This window comes from Agelaius tricolor, unplaced genomic scaffold (genome assembly GCF_023055355.1).
Source record: "Agelaius tricolor isolate 1412-34295 unplaced genomic scaffold, bAgeTri1.0.p SCAF_19, whole genome shotgun sequence".
NCBI lineage: Eukaryota > Metazoa > Chordata > Aves > Passeriformes > Icteridae > Agelaius > Agelaius tricolor.
In genome coordinates, this window is record NW_027269279.1 from 940,230 (window position 1) to 959,925 (window position 19,696).

Genomic DNA, 19,696 nt, shown 5'->3' on the forward strand with positions numbered 1-19,696 from the left:
TTTTCCCTTTCCCACTTTCCAGTGCCATGAGCTCTGACTGAATTCCTGTGCCACTGAAGAGAAAAACCAATTTCAGTTTCCCCCCAAGCATTTTTGCTGTCAGGCACTTCTGCTAAGCAGCTGCACTTCTTGTAAGCTGGAGAATTTGAGAAATCCGCAGCCCAGAGCAGCGTGTGGTCCAGGGGGAAGGTTTTCTGCTGAGGCCAGGGAAATAACTTCTGGTTTTTGTGTTGTTTTCTCTTCCTCCCCTGTGGCCGAGCAGATCGAGAGGCGGCTGGACGCCGTGAGGTCCGTGTGCCACCTGGCCCAGAAGAGGCTGATTGCCTGTCTGCAGGGCCAGCATGGCACTGACCCTGACAAGAGACACGTGAGTACAGCTGGGGCTGCCAGCAGGGCAGCAGGGCTCTGCCAGGGCAGCACGGCTCTGCCAGAGTGACAGCAGGGCAGCACGGCTCTGCCAGGGCAGCATGGCTCTGCCAGTGTGTCACCAGGGCAGCAGGGCTCTGCCAGGGCAGCAGGGCTCTGCCAGAGTGCCACCAGGGCAGCACAGCTCTGCCAGGGCATCTCGCTGCTGGCACTGATGACACCACAGTGACACTTCAGTGAAACTTCAGTGACAGCCCAGTGACATCCCAGTGAAACCCCAGTGACAGCCCAGTGACACCCCAGTGAAACTCCAGTGACACTGCTGTGACAGCCCACTGACACCCCAGGGACACCGCAGTGACACCCCATTGAAACCCCAGTAACAACCCAGTGAAACTCCAGTGACATCCTAGTGAAATCCCAGTGACAGTCCAATTAAACCCCAGTGACATTCCAGTGAAACTCCAATGACACCCCAGTGCCAGCCCAGTGCCACCCCAGTGACATCCCAGTGAAACACCAGTGCCAGCCCAGTGCCACCTGACCCCAGCACAGGCTGGAGCAGCTCAGCAGTGCCAAGACACTTGGTGTCCCTGCTGGGTGCTGGGGGCTCTCCTGCCCCAGCCAGGGCAGATGAGATGAGATGAGATGAGCTGGAGCTCTGCCCAGCCAGGGCAGGTGATTGCAGCTCTGCCCCAGCTCCTCAGGTCTGGAGCTGCCCTGGGCCCCTGACAGCTGAGCTGGCTGGAAATGCTTTTCTGTACACATTTGGTTCTGCCCCCCTTAGCAAAGCTGTAGGTGGGTTTTCTTAGAGCATCAGAGGCAGAAAGAAATCACATTCCCGCTTTCCTTTTATTGAGGAACAGAGACCTGGAGCAGGGGCACACAGGTGAGAGAGGTGAGAAGCTGGGTGCTTAAATCTCAGCTCAAAGCTGTTTATCTCTCCTTGGCAGTGGCTGGGATACGCTTTGGGCCAGTCATTCCAGCTAAAACTGAGAAGAAAGTGCTTTTCAGAGTGTCTGAGAACAGGAGTCTTGAAACTTTTTGTGACTTGGCATTTTCCTGGAGTCCAAGAATGAGCTGTGTTTGTGTAATAGAAACCATATGGAAGGGGAGAGAACCTGAGAGGGGATGTGCTGGAAAGAGTGAGCAGCACCAAGCTAAGCACTGTTCCTTCTGTTCCACAGAAAAAACTTCCTCTAACAGCTCTGGCTCAAAACATGCAGGAGGGCTCCATCCAGCTGAGTGATGAAACTCTGCTGGGGTAAGTGTTTGCCTTTTTCCCTGACTTGCTGTCTGACATCTTATTGCCTGCAGGGCTCTCATTAGAACCTCTGCGTGCACAAAGGCTGGTTTCAGTCTAATAAAACTTAATATTTCTAGATTCTTTCTCTAATCCAGAGGGAGAAACTGTGAGCAAGCAGTTTTTCTGGAATGATGTGGGGACAAGTTTTAGGCTGAATTACATTCCAGAGGATTCTGATTCTCTGCTATCATAAAAGCTTTTAAAATGGCTTTTTTCTTTGTGGGTTAGTAGAATTATCATCTCCATTTGAAGTTTAAAATGTTGTGTATTCTATAATTAAACTGCATTTTTATTTTAAGCTGCATTCTGCAGGTTTGAATTGATGACTTAAGATAATGGCAATTTGCATTAATGGCTCCTAGTTCAAAGTAGCCCAGATTTATCTATCCTGGCAAGGTTATTTGCAATTAACAGGAAAGTGCTGAAACAAATGAACCTGCCTGTGCTGAATTCCTGGAGCCAAGTGGGTTTTGTCATTGCTGGTGGGAATTCTTATGGAGACAGTGTAGAATGACCTCAGAAACCTCTGAGAACATATTTCTGAGCCACTGCAGGAGATTTAAACCTGGCTAAAAATCTTACAGAATAGGGGTTTTCCTTATAACAAGCATAAAATGAAGGTCAGGTCATGGGTTGGGAGCCTGAGATGCTGGGGATGGGATTGCTGGGAATTAGGGTGTCAAGACCTTCACATTAAAGGGGCTTAGGAGAAAGTGAAATAGGGCATGGAGCAGTTTCCCTGTGAGATGGAAGGATGGGCTTGGAAATAAATACTGAGTGACTTCTGTGCCTCAAGGCTGCTGGAATCACCTGGATGTCTGAAAGCCTCCAAAGTGCTGTCATGGCTCAGGAATTTAGAAGAAAAAGGTTTAATAAGAGCACTTGCCTGTCCCAGGTTGCTCCAAGAGAGCACAGAGCAGTTGGGTTCAGGCTATGGAGGGATGCTTTGCTTTCTACAGCTCTGCTCTGCCTTCAGTCCTTCTTCAGTCAGTAACTGCCATGACAATTTCTGTAATTCTTTCAGGAAAATGCTGGATACCTGTGGGGATGCAGAGAATAAACTGGCAATGGAGCTCTCCCAGCATGAAGTACAGATTGAGAGAGAAGTTATAGACCCACTGTGCCTGCTGACAGAGGTGAGACAGCTCAGCCTGAGAGGAGAACACATCTGGATTGATGCATAAACTGAGCAAAAGGGGGTTATCTCAGTGCTGGTACTCAAAAACTGTTTTAAGGAGCCCTGTGTTAGTGGTGGAAAGTGGGTATGAAACCTACAACATGGAATTTGTTACAGTGCACAATTTAAAATTGAATGTAGGCCTCTAATTCTCATTTCAGACAGAGATCCCAAACATTCAGAAGCAGAGGAAGCAGCTTGCAAAGCTGGTGCTGGACTGGGATTCTGCAAGGGGAAGGTAGGAGAGCATTTTAGTTCCTGGCTGCTTTTCTGTCCCTGTGAGCTCCTTGTTGGCATCTCATGGCACCTGCTCTGCTCTGGTGCTTGCTCCTGAAATGCTGCTGTGAGCAGGCAATGGGTGAAAAAAGACAAACTGACTTTTCAATTACACCAGAAGAGGATCCATGACTGCTAGATCCAAACAGAATCAAGATTTCAGAGTTCTTACGTGCCTTTATATAACTGGAAAAATGTTGGAAACTCATCCAGTTTCCAGTTCGTACAAGTGCTTAACTTAAATAAGGAATCACTGAAGTTCTCAGCTCAAAGAGTGAACAGGAGCCTCCCTGTGTAACCACAGCAGGTGCTTTTACAGCCCTGTGTGGAGCCATCTCCTTGGGAGGCTCCTGGGTTGTCCACCTCACCCTTGGGTGCCTTGGGATGGTTTTACCCTGCCCTGAGACCTGGGGGAGCCATTTTCAGCATATTCCACACCCCTGGCATGGGGCAGACACAGGATCCTGGTGAGTTTTGTAGCTGCTGGTGGGTTATGTCAGCATGTCGTGACTGCTGTGTTTGGAACCTTTTGGTTCTGTTGGAAAACCTCTGGAGCTGTGGGGATTGTTCCTGGAGAGAGAAACCAGTTCCAAGGGAGCCGTAAATGCAGATTTGTGTTGAATATTGATTCTCACAGAATGAAACTCTTCTTCCCCAGATACAACCAAGCCCACAAGACTTCAGGAACAAATTTCCAAGTGCATCCTTCAAAAATAGAATCTCTTAAGGAAGAGATGGATGAAGCTGGAAATAAAGTAGAGCAGTGCAAGGTAAGGACAGGATGAGTGTCCCTTCCACAGCTCCCATGGAATTGCCCAGTTGTGCAGCTGCAGATCATGTGGCTGTGACAGTGCCTGTCCTGGGGGCATTTTCATGCCAGCTGATCTCTGGATTGCTGTAGCTCAATGAGGAACTCCATGCAGGGTGTTTCTGGGTTGGGTACTGGACATTATTTTCAGTTTCACTCTGAGCCAGCTGTGTCCTGGCCATGAATGAATGCTCAGGGTGCCATGGAGCAGCAGTGTGGCTGCAGGCACCTGGAGGAAACTGAAGCTGTGACACCTCCCAGGAGCTGTGACACCTCTGAGCAGCTCACATTCATTTTCACTTCTCAGCAGCAAGTGCTCCATTGAGTACTGAGAACTGAAACCATTTTCATTAGTACTTGTCTTTGAGTGCTATAAATAACTGGACTGAATGGCAATGTGTCCTTGACTGAAGGGGGCAACTGCTTTGCTGGATAAACCAGAGTAAAGATTCTGAAATCATTTTGAAGAAATGATTGAAGCTTGCAGAGCACTTGGATCAGAGCAGGTGCATTACAGCTTCTTAGTTCAAACTTCCTGCAGGCAAAATAAACACAATCAAGGAGCCTGTGTGGTTTGAGATGAGTAAATGTGCTGTCCTGGTTTGCATGTTCCCCAAAGGATCAGCTGGCTGCAGACATGTACAGCTTTGTGTCCAAGGAGGGGGAGTACGCCCGCTGCTTTGTCACGGTGAGTGCTGCCCCTGGGCTCTGCCTCTGCACAGCTGGGCACACACACTGCGTTCCAGAGGTGGCATTTGTGTGCTAAACCTTTAGTCTTGTCTTATGTGCTCATCAGAAGCTAATGCTCTTTTTGTTTTTAAAATGTGGCTTCTGTTCTCAGTTATTAGAAGCACAAGCAGATTACCATAGAAAAGCATTAGCAGTCATAGAAAAGGTCCTACCCGAAATTCAAGCCCATCAAGGTAAAGTAACCTGTGCTCTGGCTGATGCTTCTCCTTGCCTGTGCCACCTATGCACAATATTCTCCTCCTCTCTCTTGATTCTCTTGCATGCAGACTGATTTAATGAGGCCATTTTGATCTGCTTAACAGTTTTACATTCCCGAGCATAATTCCATCTTCCTGTTCTCCAGAGCTCTCCAGCCATGTTTAACACACTAATCAAATATTAATTAAGGATCTCTCTGATACCCACTGGGCTAAAGGAAGGGTTTTCCTATTTGCTTAGCTGTTTTCCTTGTGCCCTTTTGCTGAGTCACAGCTGGCTCATCAGGCCAATGGAAGTGTCACTGTGATTTGGTTCTTGAGTGCTTACAGGTGATTATCAGGAAAACTCCATGGATTTTAAAGAGCTGGATTTTTTTTCCCTCATTTTGTGCAGTCCTCTTCCCCAGTGTGCACTGCATGCAGGGAAACAGAGAGTTTGGGTTCTTGTGCTGATTATCAGCTGTTAAAAAATGGAATTGTACAGCTTCATTTCTTCCCTAAGAAGAACTGGAACTGCTGCTAAGCTTCCACTGCCAGGGGGCTTCCTTTGGGATGAAGATGCACTGTGTGTTTTGGAAACTACTCCCCAAAATATTGGCTGGGCTGTCCCTGAATCTTTGGAGCAATAGGTGAACAGAGTCTGAGGGCAAATACAGTCTGAGGCAGGCTCAGGTATCTTCAGCTGGTGAAGGTTGTTAAAGATGAACCAATTCAATACATAAATCAGTGGGAGCATTGTGGAAAATGCTGTGGGGTATCTGCACTCTGTGGGAGAGGAGATGATGCTGCTACAGCAGCAGGGCTGTGCAGAAGGTTCTTTGTGGATATGGCTGCTTGAAATTTGTTATTTTTGCATGGAAAGTTGGGACAGAGCAGCTGAGCAGCAAAGGCTTCAGAACTGGCCTCCCTAGAAGGGGCTGGGAGCTGTGGTGGCCAAGTGCTGAATGCAGGGAATTTCTCACCTTGTGTTCCTAGCTGCAGTGCCAGTCAGAATCCCATAAAGGTTTGGGTTCAAGGGTCCCTAAAGCCCATCCAGTGCCACCCCTGCCATGGCAGGGACACCTCCCACTGTCCCAGGCTGCTCCAAGCCTGGCCTGGGGCACTGCCAGGGATGGGAGCTGGCACTCTGAACAAGTGCTGAGCTTTCTTTTCCTAATGTTTGCTGTAATTTGCAGAGGTTGGGAAATGCCTTGTGCATCTCATGGCGTGTTAACCAATGAGAGGGACTAAAACAGGACAAGGGAGGTGATTGATGTGGTTTTGTAAAAGGGGTGAATTAAATCCTTTGCAGAAACACTTTGCCTTCAGAGCACTCTTTGAAGTCCTCTGAAGTTTTTGTCCTTCTTGGCCTCTTTTCCACATAAAAGAAATAACACATCTGTACTAACAATAACCTTTTACATCTGCATTTTTTCAGTTAAAGTAGCAGAAATGGGTCAGAACATAAATTATAGGAAAGAAGAAATTCACATTCAATTTGGAGAAATTTGTGCAAATTGGAGTTAAACAAGAGTTGAAGAATGAAATTGAAAATTTGAATGTTATGGTGCTGGGCTGTTACCATGGTAGTTCTGATGTGATACACTGGGGCTCTTAACTCCCATTGTAATTTGCTGATTTAAGAGATCAAATTTAAGGAATAAAACAGCTCAGTTGTTATTCACCTGAAATGCAGTTAAAACCAAAATCAGCCCAGGTCATGCAGTCTGGACAAAATTTTCCTCACAGATTCTTGCAGAGCCAAATCAGTGTTACTGGAACGTGCAGCCTTGTGCTGGCACTTGTTGGGGTTTGTTATTTACAATTCCAGTTACACACAGAATTTGTATGTGATTTTCCATCCAGAAAGATGCAGAAGTATTTTTTTTCTTGACCACCAGCAGCCTCATTTTCTCTTTGCTCATGATCCAAGGGACTTTACCAATCAAGGGCTGTTAAACTCCTGCTGTAGTGTGAACGTTTCTGTGCTGTACTAGAGGCTTTCTTCTCTTCTTGCCTGGGCTGTAATTCAAGGCTTTGGTAGATATCCTGCTCAGTGTTTTGATACTCTCCAACTTAGACAAATGGACTGAAAAACCAGCGTTTGGAACTCCCCTGGAAGAGCACCTGAAGCGCAGCGGGCGGGAAATCGCGGTTCCCATCGAGGCCTGTGTCATGATGCTGCTGGAGACAGGCATGAGAGAGGAGGTGGGTGAGGCTGGGTCACAGAGAGGAGCTGGGTGATGCTGGGTCACAGGGGTGAGAGAGGAGCTGGGTGATGCTGGGTCACAGAGAGGAGGTGGGTGATGCTGGGTCACAGGGGTGAGAGAGGAGCTGGGTGATGCTGGGTCACAGGGGTGAGAGAGGAGCTGGGTAATTCCTGGCCAGATCACAGGGGTGAGAGAGGAGCTGGGTGATTCCAGATCACAGGGATGAGAGAGGAGCTGGGTGATGCCAGATCACAGGGATGAGAGAGGAGCTGGGTGATGCCAGGTCACAGGGATGAGAGAGGAGCTGGGTGATTCCAGATCACAGGGATGAGAGAGGAGCTGGGTGATTCCAGATCACAGGGGTGAGAGAGGAGCTGGGTGATTCCAGATCACAGGGATGAGAGAGGAGCTGGGTGATGCCAGATCACAGGGGTGACAGAGGAGCTGGGTGATGCTGGGTCACAGGGGTGAAAGAGGAGCTGGGTGATTCCAGACCACAGGGATGAGAGAGGAGCTGGGTGATTCCAGATCACAGGAGTGAGAGAGGAGCTGGGTGATTCCAGATCACAGGGGTGAAAGAGGAGCTGGGTGATTCCAGATCACAGGGGTGAGAGAGGAGCTGGGTGATTCCAGATCACAGCCCTGGAACAGGGGGAGGAGGGCCCAGTGAAGCTCATAAACTGGGGTCTGTTTGTTAATAAGTTGCTTAACTAATTTCTTCATTTAGTAGTTGGTAAATGTTTTGCCACAGAATAACCTCAGCACTGTGTGAAGGATTTTGGAAGTGGATGCGCATGCAGTGAAATTAGGGGTGGGCCAAGGGTGGGACAGAGCTGACCCATGCTCAGGTGGCAGTGACAGGGCACATGAAGGGCCAGCTGGGTCACAGCTGTCAGGGGAAGGCAGCAAAGCTGGAGTGTTCTGTTGTGAAACTGCCAATGTGTGCTTACCAATCAATACATTTCATTTCTCTGGTGCAGGGCTTGTTCAGAATTGCTGCTGGAGCCTCCAAGTTAAAAAAGCTGAAAGCTGCCCTGGACTGTTCCACATCCCAGCTTGATGAGTTTTACTCAGATCCCCACGCTGTTGCAGGTATTGGGGTGTTCTGAATGCAAACCAGGTGTCAATTGACACAGCACAGGCTCCTGCTGTTCAGGGGGTGATCTCCACAGTTACACTGGGAGAAGGGACAGCCAGTGGACAGTTCACTGCACAGTTTGACACAGATAAGTGTAGGGTGCCTGTGCTGATCACAGCTGCTGTATTTGTGACTATGGTGTGTAAAATTCAGGTGGTCACAGTGGCCCAGCTGCCACATCTCTCTTGACAAGAGTGCTAACATGGTCAGGGTAGATTGGAGCTGTGTGTAGACCTTCAGTACATCTTTATAAGAAGTCCTTCGTCCTGAAGAGATGATTCAGAGTTTTACAGCATGTTTCTGTCAAATTGCACCAATTCCTGACAGACCCTTTGTGCTGGATCTGAGCAAGTGTCAGGTCTGGCCACTTTCCCTGGTACTTGGAATTCACTGCACAGATCAAACTGCAAAGTGAGGGCAGAATTTTCCCTGGAGTGTGAAAGCAGTGGCTGAGGAACCAACCTGTCCCTGTCTGCATTGCAGGTGCCTTGAAATCCTATCTGAGGGAGCTGCCAGAGCCTCTCATGACCTACAGCCTGTATGAGGAGTGGACACAAGCTGCCAAGTAAGCATGCTAGAAATAGCTGTGGAGGAAGTCATGCTGCATATCTCTGTTAAATTTCATTCTTCACAGATGAATTCAAAAGAAACAGCCAAGCTCACACAGTTGTTATTTCACTAACGGGTATTTCGTGTAACAAATTATTTTAAATAATAAATTGCACCAAAAAAAAAAAAATTGCACAAAATATGGTGAAATATCTACTTTGTTTAGCTATTAGGGCTGCTTCAGGCTGCTGGCTGCACATTATTGATGCTCAAGCAGTTTTGTTGCAGGTAGGGATAATTCAGGGATCTGACAAGCAGGTTACTGAGTACAAAACATTTCTTTTGTAATAAATGGAAGTTGATACCATCATCTCTTTGTCACTGCAGGAGCTAGTTCCTGCCCTGAAAGTAAGATGTCATGGCATTTTTTGTCCTTTCAGCATTCAGGACCAGGATAAGAAGCTGCAGGAGTTATGGAGGATTTGTAACAGATTACCTGAGCATTACCGTGTTAACTTCAGGTAGGTGAGAACATCTCTTAGCTCAGCTGCTTTGCACCTCAAAGCCAATTAAACTGAACTCTAATCCAGGTGTGCTGTTGTGGCCAAATTCCGTGAGATTTATAAAAATACCTCTTGTTTCGTGCAGCAGTGGCCATGCATAGGAGGTGTCCTCAGACTGATTCCCTATTGGCTGTCAGGGAACAGTGATGCACAGAGCCTTTCTACTTATGGCTCATGCTCTGCTCTTTGCTGTAGTTTCCAGTCTTAGAAATCACCTGGATCTGTCTTAAACATCTCATTTTTCCTTTTGGTTTTTTGTTTTGGAAATGAACCGGAACAAAACCAGCTCTGGTGATTCCTAGAAGCATGGAATTTCCATCACAGGACATAAAGCTAGCTGAAATTAAGGGTTTTTCTCTGGAAGTACAATATTTCTGTGGTTCTATTTTGCTAAGATGGGAGCTGCTTTCTTTGCTGCCCGGTTCAACTTTTCTGAGTCAGGAGCAGAAGCTTTGGGCAGCTGCCAAGCAAGAAGGCTGCTCATCTCATTTCCGTCTTGTTGGGAGCTCTCTGTACAGGCTCTTGAATTTTTATTTACGTGTTTTCAACAAGAAATGCTCATGGTTCCTGCTCTTTAATTATTTCTTTCCTTTTTGAAGGTATTTAATCAAATTTTTAGCCAAGCTTGCCCAGAACAGTGACGTTAACAAAATGACACCAAGCAACATTGCCATAGTCCTGGGCCCCAACTTGTTGTGGGCAAAGAATGAAGGGTGAGTTCTTTTAAGAAAGCTACAGAGCAGAACGGGGTGAAGCTGTAGAACTGATAGGTTTAAATCCTTTAGCATGGAATTTAGCAATTCACAGCAACAGACTGTTTACCTAAAAAATATTTTAAGTGTTCTTTCAGCCCATGCCTCGAGGTCCTTTGAGGCAGGAGGGTTTTAGGGGTGTTCCAAAAGCTCTGAATGGTCTGGAGTCCAGTACAGTTGCTCTCTCTCTGGTACTGAGGAGCTGATCCATCATGCTGAGCCCAAGTTGTTATTTAGGTAGTCTGAATTGATTTTAATTTTCTTATTTGATGGAAGCCTGAATAAAGCGCTGTTCAAATCTCTCCTGCAGATCCCTTGCTGAGATGGCAGCAGCCACCTCGGTGCATGTGGTGGCAGTTATTGAGCCCATCATCCAGCATGCAGACTGGTTCTTCCCTGGAGGTGAGTTCTGCCACAGCCCAGCCGTTTTACATTGCCCTCCAGCTCAGCCTCAGTGGCTTGTGCAGTGAGGCACCCCTTGGGATGTGTGTGTGTGTGTCTGAGGAGGCATTCTGTCTGTCCTTCTTCAGATGAAGATTTCAATGTGTCTGGGGCGTTTGTGGCAGTTCCTGCTGTAAATTCCAATCACTTGTCACACACTGGGAATGACTATGAATGTGGGACCCTGGAGAGGAAGAGGCCTCTGAGCATGACTGTGATGGAAGGGGATTTGCTGAAGAAGGAAAGGTAGGTGTAATCCTCACCTTGGGGTCCATTACAGCCCTCTTCCAATGAGGCTTCAATCAGACACCTTCACTGGTGTCAGGAGAGGAATTTCATGGAAATGCTGTAGATAACAATAGTGATTTATTCCCTGTTGTTGCAGCCTGAGGATGGCTCAAAGGTAATGTACTGTTACTTCCTTCCAGTTACACTCCATGCATGACAAATCCCAAGCAGATATTGCTGCTCCCAGTCTCCATTCCCCTGCACACATTGGGGGTGGTGTGAGATTCACTGGCACACAAGTGTCTGCAGCAGCCTCTCTCAGTCTCTAACTTCTGGTATCCCATGGCTTCTCTTTCAAAGCCCATAAGCTGAGGTGGTGTTACCTGGTGCCTTCATGATAAGACCTCTGAGTTGATGATGGTACAGTATTGCCACAGCAAGCAGTAGAATGCTAAAAACTCCCAGTTAAACGTGCTGTTTCCCATATAACATGTAGTGTAACGTTCATTCTTATCACTCATCATGAGTATTCAAGTGATGTGCTTGTTTTTAGCTGTTGATGCAAATGTTGTTACCTGTTAGCTGTGACCAGCCACATGCAAATTTGTCAGCACTCACAGAGGAAGAAAATCAGTTCAAGATTCAGTGTTTAACACAACAAGAACGAAATAATTTCTAGAATGAATGTGCTGTATGCATTCTAGAATCTGTTAGAGTTGGGGTCTCTTTCTCCACTGTTCTCCTTGAAACACAAATAGAAAGATTTGGGTTGGAGAGGACTGTAAGGATCTCTCATTCCAGCCCCCAAATCACAGCCTGTGTCCAGTAGCTTTTTTTAAAATCTCTGCTGCAACTTAGTGTGTGATAGAAACAAAATTCATGTGGCAGAATACATTTAGTGAGGAGCTACCATGGTATGTGAGGAGACGTCTGTATTTACATGTGAGATCCCGAGTGCTCTGACCTCATTGTCATCAGTGTTTGTCTCCAGATGTCACTGAGTCGTTTGTTCCCTGCTGTTGAGCTTATCCCTCTGTGGGGATAAGCCAAATCCTGTTGCATGTCTTAACCTTGCTGGTGTTGTGCAGCCACTGGGGGCTCTAACATGGTGGTGTTGTGCAGCCAGTGCAGGCTCTGTGCAGGCTCTAACACCGTGGTGTTGTGCAGCCTGTGCAGGCTCAGAGGTGCCTCTAACCCCGTGGTGTTGTGCAGCCTGTGCAGGCTCAGAGGTGCCTCTAACCCCGTGGTGTTGTGCAGCCTGTGCAGGCTCTAACATTGTGGTGTTGTGCAGCCAGTGCAGGCTCTGTGCAGGCTCTAACATTGTGGTGTTGTGCAGCCAGTGCAGGCTCAGAGGTGCCTCTAACCCCGTGGTGTTGTGCAGCCAGTGCAGGCTCTGTGCAGGCTCTAACCCCGTGGTGTTGTGCAGCCTGTGCAGGCTCAGAGGTGCCTCTAACCCCGTGGTGTTGTGCAGCCTGCTGTTCCTCGTCGCTGCTTTGCATGTGGGGTTTGTCTGGGGGTGGGACACCCCGAGTCCTGCTGCAGCAGCCCCGGGGTGGCCGCCTGCTGTGTTCACTCTCTGTTCTCTCTGTAGCTTTGGTGTGAAGGTGCTGGAGCTGTCTGTGACCCCGCGGCGGTGTGGCACAGTGAGCAGAAAGCTCACCTCGCCCGCCTTCCAGCCACCCCTGCCGCCCTGCGAGCCCGCAGGGGCCGAGCCCTGCCCGCCCTCGGGGGCTGAGCCCGGCCCCGGGGCTGGCCCCGCTCCCTCTGCTGCCCCAGCAGAGCAGCCCCCGGCGCCAGGCACTGAGGATGCCAGGTAAGAGGCACGGCTTGCACTGGCAGCGGCTTGGCAGCAGCTCTGGCAGTGACCTGGTGTCACCTGTGCCCCTGGGATGTGCCCTGCAGGTGAGGGCGGCACTGCCCTGGTGTCACCTGTGCCCCTGGGATGTGCCCTGCAGCTGTGGGCAGCACTGCCCTGGTGTCACCTGTGGCCCTGGGATGTGCCCTGCAGGTGAGGGCAGCACTGCCCTGGTGCCACCTGTGCCCCTGGGATGTGCTCTGCAGGTGAGGGCGGCACTGCCCTGGTGTCACCTGTGCCCCTGGGATGTGCCCTGCAGGTGAGGGCGGCACTGCCCTGCAGGAGCTCTCCTGCCACGGGTATGGCTGCACAATTGGGTTTCTGAAATAACACACAGGATTGGTTCTACACACAGAATTGGTCTTACAAAATAGCATCCATGGTTCTGGGTGTTCTGCAATTCATCTCCTAATATAACATGCACAGTTCTGTCTGTTCTGGAGCTCATCTTCTAATACACTAGAATTCTTGGGGGAAAAAATGATGATGAAAAATAAACTCTGTTTCTGCTGCCCACACTGACCCTCCCAGGTTAATGTTCTGGAGATGTGCACACAGGGGATACCAGTTTGCTGCTGAAAGAGCCAAACTTATAGTGACAATACCAGAAACCTGTTAGTCTTGTTTGCTGTTTCTTGTTTGTTGTTATCCGTTTATGTCTTGTTTTGTTTATTTGTCTGTAGCAGGTGTTAGTGATGAGCAGCCTTGCTTACTAGAGAACTGGCAGTCAGTTTATCATATTTAAGGGTTGGTTCCTTTAGGACAAGTAGGTACACAGGCTCTTTGCTATTTAATTTCTCTTGAAGCTCTGTGCTTGTGTCCCTGAGCTCCAAGGCTAATTGCAGCAGCCCGAGTTCCTCCTGTGAGGGGTGGAAGCAGCACTTTGCTGGCAGCTCCTCAGTGCTCTGAGAGCTGTGACAAACCACGTGTGAAGCCTGCAGTGCCTCCAAATGTCAGCCTCAGGGTGAAGCCCCACCGTGGGGTTTGATGCAGCACTGACTCTTGTGCACAAGCTCGTTCTCAGGTGACATATTTACAAAACCTGATCGTTTGGAAATCCCCTGCACACCAGTATTTCCTCCACAGATGGTTTTTGTGGCAGAGGCAGCTGAAATGAAACCTCGGGGGTCATGTCTGAAAGTTGCACTTAAAAATCCGCACAGGCTCTGTGCAAGTACTCACAGTTTGTTAACAGCACCTGGAGAAACAGGGACTGCAAAGTGCCAGTGGAAGTGAATAAAGCCAGTCCTTTTGAGGGCTGAATTGCTGCAGGTGACTCTAAATGCAAAGCAGTGAGAGAAGCCTGCAGGTGCACGGCCACAGGAGGGACCCTGCCCAGAGCCACCTCAGCTGGCTCATCCTCCATCATCCCCATCAGCCAGCACTGCCACAGCATTCACCGCTGGGCCACCAAGTGCCACATCCACGTGTTTTTAACAGGGGATGTGACCCCACCCCTTCCCTGGGCACCTGTGCCAGGGCCTGACAACACTTTCCATGAAAACTGTTTCCTCTATCTGATCCACAGCACGGTTTGTAAGGGAGCAGCTGCAGCCGAGGCAGACGAGGCATCAGGGTTACACCCATCTCTAACGTGGGCTCTTCTGTTTGCAGCACCTCCAAGTGCAAGGAGAGCACGAGTGCAGCCACTCCTCCCCCGGTGAGGAACGGCCAGGCAGGCCCGGCCCCGGGCCAGGCAGCGCCCAGCAGCTCCCAGCTCTCGGTCAGCCAGCCCCAGAACGCTGCTGGTCCCAGTCCCCACGCCCTGAGGAGAGGTGTGTGTTCATTGCTTTCCAAGCCTTGAGGTACTGCAGAAATGCTGCTGAAATTACTCTGTCAGCATCTCTGCCCTTATGCAGACAGCAGTTTGATCTGTTGGCTTGTCCCCAGGGCCTGGCTGAAAAGCAGCTGTGGCTTTTGGACTCTGTGAATGGTGACAGTGTCACCAGCGCTGTTTAACAAACTCTCAAAAGCTATTGATTGGTAAATGCTTGTACTTGATAATGCACCACTTCATTTTGATAACATAGCTGGGGATTTTTTGTGCTGCTGATTGTTTTCTTTGGGAGCTTGGTTTGGAATCCTAGAATCCCAAAATGCTTTGGGTTAGAAGGGACCTTAAAACTCATCTTGTTCTGTCCTCTGCCATGGGCAGGGACACCTTCCACTGTCCCAGGCTGCTCCAAGCCCTGTCCAGCCTGGCCTGGGACATTGCCAGGGATCCAGGGACAGCCACAGCTGCTCTGGGCACCCTGTGCCAGGGCCTCAGCACCCTCACAGGGAGCAATTCCTGTCCAATATCCCATCTAACCCCACTCTCTGGCAGAGGGAAGCCATTCCCCATGTCCTGTCACTGCCTGTCCCTGATGCTGACATGTCCCCTCTTCTCTCCACAGCTATGAAGAAGCCTGCACCAGCCCCCCCCAAGCCAGCCAACCCTCCCCCGGGGCAGCCAGGCAGCCAAAGCTCTTCCCCAGCTGCTCAGCCTCCTTCTGTCTCTCCAAAGCCCCCGGCCAGAAGCTCCTCTCCTCCTGCTCAACACGCATCCCCAGGAGCAGCCCAGAGCCCCTCTCCCTGCCAGGTTTCTGCCCCTCGCAGATACTCCAGCAGCCTGTCCCCTCTCCAGGCTCCCAGCCACCCACCCCCGCAGCCCCCAGCACAGGCAACTCCTCCCCTGCAGCCCAAGGGCAGCAGCAGCAGCCAAGCATCTCCTGGTGAGCAGGGTGTGGAGCAGCCCCCCTGCTCCTCGTCCGTGCCCCCGCCGCAGACGCCCACCCCTCCCGACACGCCCCCGCTGGCCAAGCACCCGGGCAGCGCCCCCGCCGTGCCCCCCGAGCCCTGCCCGCCCCAGGGGGGCACCTTGCCCCGGCCCCGGCCCGTGCCCAAGCCCAGGAACAGACCCAGCGTGCCGCCCCCGCCGCACCCGCCCTCGCAGCCGCCTGCAGACGGCACCGCGGCAAACGCCTCCCCAACGGCCTCAAAAATAGTCACAGGTGAGTGCATCCCCTGCCCTGGCTGCTGCCTGCTGGGGAGGGCCGGGCACCAGGCAGCGACGGGGCTGGGGTCATGGTGGGAGCCAGGGAGCGCAAATCCCAGTTAAAGAACTCACAGCTCACACCCAGTTAGTGCCCAAAGCAGTGATGGGACTGGGGAAGCACAAATCTCAGTTAAAGAACTCACAGCTCACACCCAGTTAGTGCCCAAAGCAGTGATGGGACTGGGGAAGCACAAATCCCAGTTAAAGAACTCACAGCTCACACCCAGTTAGTGCCCAAAGCAGTGATGGGAGTGGGGAAGCACAAATCCCAGTTAAAGAACTCACAGCTCACACCCAGTTAGTGCCCAAAGCAGTGATGGGAGTGGGGAAGCACAAATCTCAGTTAAAGAACTCACAGCTCATACCCAGTTAGTGCCCAAAGCAGTGATGGGACTGGGGAAGCACAAATCTCAGTTAAAGAACTCACAGCTCATACCCAGTTAGTGCCCAAAGCAGTGATGGAGTGGGGAAGCACAAATCTCAGTTAAAGAACTCACAGCTCATACCCAGTTAGTGCCCACCCCAAAGCAGTGATGGAGTGGGGAAGCACAAATCTCAGTTAAAGAACTCACAGCTCATACCCAGTTAGTGCCCAAAGCAGTGATGGGACTGGGGGTCATGGGGAAGCACAAATCCCAGTTAAAAAACTCACAGCTCATACCCAGTTAGTGCCCAAAGCAGTGATGGAGTGGGGGTCATGGTGGGAGCCGGGGAGCACAAATCCCAGTTAAAGAACTCACAGCTCACACCCAGTTAGTGCCCAAAGCAGTGATGGAGTGGGGAAGCACAAATCTCAGTTAAAGAACTCACAGCTCATACCCAGTTAGTGCCCAAAGCAGTGATGGGAGCCAGGGAGCACAAATCCCAGTTAAAGAACTCACAGCTCATACCCAGTTAGTGCCCAAAGCAGTGATGGGACTGGGGAAGCACAAATCTCAGTTAAAGAACTCACAGCTCACACCCAGTTAGTGCCCAAAGCAGTGATGGGACTGGGGAAGCACAAATCCCAGTTAAAGAACTCACAGCTCATACCCAGTTAGTGCCCAAAGCAGTGATGGGACTGGGGAAGCACAAATCTCAGTTAAAAAACTCACAGCTCATACCCAGTTAGTGCCCAAAGCAGTGATGGGAGCCAGGGAGCACAAATCCCAGTTAAAGAACTCACAGCTCATTTCCAGTTAGTGCCCAAAGCAGTGATGGAGTGGGGGTCATGGGGAAGCACAAATCCCAGTTAAAGAACTCACAGCTCACACCCAGTTAGTGCCCAAAGCAGTGGTGGGAGTGGGGAAGCACAAATCTCAGTTAAAGAACTCACAGCTCACACCCAGTTAGTGCCCAAAGCAGTGATGGGAGTGGGGAAGCACAAATCTCAGTTAAAGAACTCACAGCTCATACCCAGTTAGTGCCCAAAGCAGTGATGGAGTGGGGGTCATGGTGGGAGCCGGGGAGCACAAATCCCAGTTAAAAAACTCACAGCTCATACCCAGTTAGTGCCCACCCCAAAGCAGTGATGGAGTGGGGGTCATGGGGAAGCACAAATCTCAGTTAAAATACTCACAGCTCATACCCAGTTAGTGCCCACCCAGCTGCTCTGCACACGAGGGTATCCTTCCTCAGGCAGAAGTGTTTGGGGGCAAGTGGAGATGAACTTTTGTTGGTTTTTTTATTCCTGTTTGGAAGCTTAACACTGTGATAGCAGCTCCAGCTCAGCATCTTGGCAGTCAATTCTGCTTGGACATCTGTTGCCAAAAAAGCAAATATTTAGAGGAGGGAGAAGATGTAGCCAAGGATGGTGGATTTCAGCACATACTGAGATAAGAAAAGGGCATGAGTGGTCACTGACACGTGTTCTAGTAGGCAAAACATGCAGAGAATGTTTTACCTTATGAGAACAGAGCCTTCTGATGTGCATTTAAGTTGGACATCCAGAAGCTGAAGAATCAGCTGTAATAAACTGTATTTCTTAGGTCAGTATATATAGAGCCTCAAGTGCAGTCCTTGTTTTAGGACAGCCACGCAGTAAAGAGAAACTTTTGTCTTCTCACAGAAGCTTCATGAAGCTTGTAGTTACCAATTTGGTTGGGATAATGTGACTTTAATAAAGTTTATTTTTTTTAAATGTAGTTGCTGAGGCCATTCAAAACCAGCAGATTCTGGAATGTTTTCCTGCTGAGTCACTGCTTATTCTGGGAAATTCTGAAGGGAGAGATACTGAATGTGGGAGACTAATGCTTTTAAATCTACTTATAATTAATAATGGTTGGAACTTTCCCATGACACTGCAGCTTCTCTAGAATTAGCCTAATGAGTTGGAATGCAGAGTATCAATTCTGTTGCCTAACAGCTCTACCCCAATGCCTTCACAGGTGGGGATGGTTACTGCGAATAAGGTTTGTACTCACAGAGCCTGCAGCTCAACTGCTCCTGTTTGTAGCTTGAGTTCAGATGTGTGCTTGGAACTGTGCTCTGTGCCCTGTGTCCTCACCCTCTGTAGGAACTGTGCTCTGCCAGCTCTGTACCTCATCCCTCCATAGCATTCTGCCTGCAAGAGGGTTTAAGGCTCTGCTGCTCAGCTGTGATAGGACTGTGAGCATTCGGTTATTTTTTAAATCCCTGGAAAGAGTTAACTCTTCACACCAGGCCCCCAGAGTTATCCCCAACTCAGGTGTGATGGGTGACCCGTTTCCAGCAGGTTTGTTCTCCTCACTGCAGACAAATACGACTTTTCCTACAACTTGGTGGTTTGTGGTTACATTCTAATGTAGCTCTCACTTTAGCTTTGCAGTCATTTTTAACCACTTGGGGTTTTTGGCAAAATCCAGGCAGATGTGACCAAACCCATGGCAGAAGAGCAGCTGCACTGGGGCAGGTTGGCTGCCAGCCTCCCTGGGGCTCTGCCTGCCCAGCCCCACTCGTGGCCACCCCTCTCATGCCCCTGCTGGGGTGGGAGCCCCTGGGTGCTGCTGCTGCTGCCCCTGAGCTGTGGCACAGCTGCCTGAGCTGCAGCAGGACAGGACACTGAAATCAGTGTGGCACTGGGAAGCCAGGCTGCAAATCACTCAGCTTTGGGCTTTCTGTGAATTGGAGAAAGAGGTGGCCTGGAGGCTGCCCCGCTTCCCTGGAAGGGGCCAAGGCCAGGTTGGGTGGGGTTTGGAGGAACCTGGCACAGTGGGAGGTGTCCCTGCCCATTGTGGGGTTCCATGGAGAAACCTGCAGTAAATGAGCTGCTTAACCAACTAAAAAGTAGCTTTTATTCTTAAAATAACTGACTTCTGATTGTACTTTTGTCAGTATGTTTAAAATACGGGGATAATTTATTCCCAAGCTGGAGTCAGAAGTGGCTCTGAATGCTGCCAGCACTTCCCAATGAAGTTAACAGCAGCAGCTGTGCTAATGAGTCAAACTAAGGAAAGACTTAATCTAAATTTCCAAGTGTTTCACAGTTTGACCATATTTATTTTCATTTTAGGGTTTTCCTGGTTCTGAGGAAATTGCTTCAATGACAGCAGACAGGGAGGGTTTGTTTTACCCCAGTGTAATGGGAGAAATCCTTCTCTTGTAATTAACATCCAGCTGGGGCTGTTTCATTAGAATTGGGCACGGCAGGCACCTGCCAGAGGGGGCTGCAAAGCAGAGCAGATTGGCCCAGGTGTGTGCTGTAAACACAGCGTGAGAGCTGCCATGCAGGAAAACTGGGAAGGGAAAGCTGCTGAGGGAGGATTCTCTCCAAAACTGGTGAAGGGACCTAGAAGATCCAGGTCATTCAGCTAAAATCCCATTGGGAGGATTGAAGTGACACCCAGGCTCACCTCCAGCAGTACACTCCGTGCTAAAGCATCCACCTTTTCCAGATCAATGTGTTTTTAAAGCATTAATAATCTGAATTAACACCACCACCTGTCACATAAGAGTGTCTGCTCTAATATTCACACCTGCACATACAAGCACTTACAGACTCACTAATTCACAACGTGCAGCTGCTGGTTTTAATTTGAACCTTAACAAGTGGAATGAGGGAACAAAATTAAGGTGCCTGCAAACCTCATAATGATCCCTGAACAGGA

General features: G+C 49.6%; 1 protein-coding gene and 1 long non-coding RNA gene across 12 annotated transcripts in view; both read left to right on the plus strand.

Annotated features, from left to right (window-relative positions):
• Positions 1-19,696, plus strand: part of ARHGAP17 (Rho GTPase activating protein 17) — a 43,538-nt gene that overhangs the window by 21,258 nt on the left and 2,584 nt on the right. For 5 of the 11 annotated variants that reach the window (XM_071444803.1, XM_071444806.1, XM_071444805.1 and 2 more), the window contains exons 3-20: positions 263-367; positions 1,554-1,630; positions 2,697-2,808; positions 3,011-3,087; positions 3,784-3,895; positions 4,553-4,621; positions 4,775-4,856; positions 6,940-7,067; positions 8,050-8,161; positions 8,691-8,772; positions 9,197-9,277; positions 9,919-10,032; positions 10,382-10,473; positions 10,602-10,758; positions 12,332-12,553; positions 14,210-14,370; positions 14,992-15,588; positions 17,999-18,022. In XM_071444803.1, coding sequence (XP_071300904.1) covers positions 263-367; positions 1,554-1,630; positions 2,697-2,808; positions 3,011-3,087; positions 3,784-3,895; positions 4,553-4,621; positions 4,775-4,856; positions 6,940-7,067; positions 8,050-8,161; positions 8,691-8,772; positions 9,197-9,277; positions 9,919-10,032; positions 10,382-10,473; positions 10,602-10,758; positions 12,332-12,553; positions 14,210-14,370; positions 14,992-15,588; positions 17,999-18,021 — 2,403 coding nt within the window. In that variant the 3' untranslated portion in view covers position 18,022. The remainder of the gene's footprint in view (positions 1-262; positions 368-1,553; positions 1,631-2,696; positions 2,809-3,010; positions 3,088-3,783; positions 3,896-4,552; positions 4,622-4,774; positions 4,857-6,939; positions 7,068-8,049; positions 8,162-8,690; positions 8,773-9,196; positions 9,278-9,918; positions 10,033-10,381; positions 10,474-10,601; positions 10,759-12,331; positions 12,554-14,209; positions 14,371-14,991; positions 15,589-17,998; positions 18,023-19,696) is intronic. The other 6 variants (XM_071444808.1, XM_071444809.1, XM_071444801.1 and 3 more) reach the window with 2 other exon arrangements.
• On the plus strand, positions 15,597-17,751 carry LOC139598427 (uncharacterized). Its single transcript, XR_011681868.1, has 2 exons — positions 15,597-16,907; positions 17,045-17,751. It is a non-coding gene; the product is annotated as an uncharacterized lncRNA (long non-coding RNA).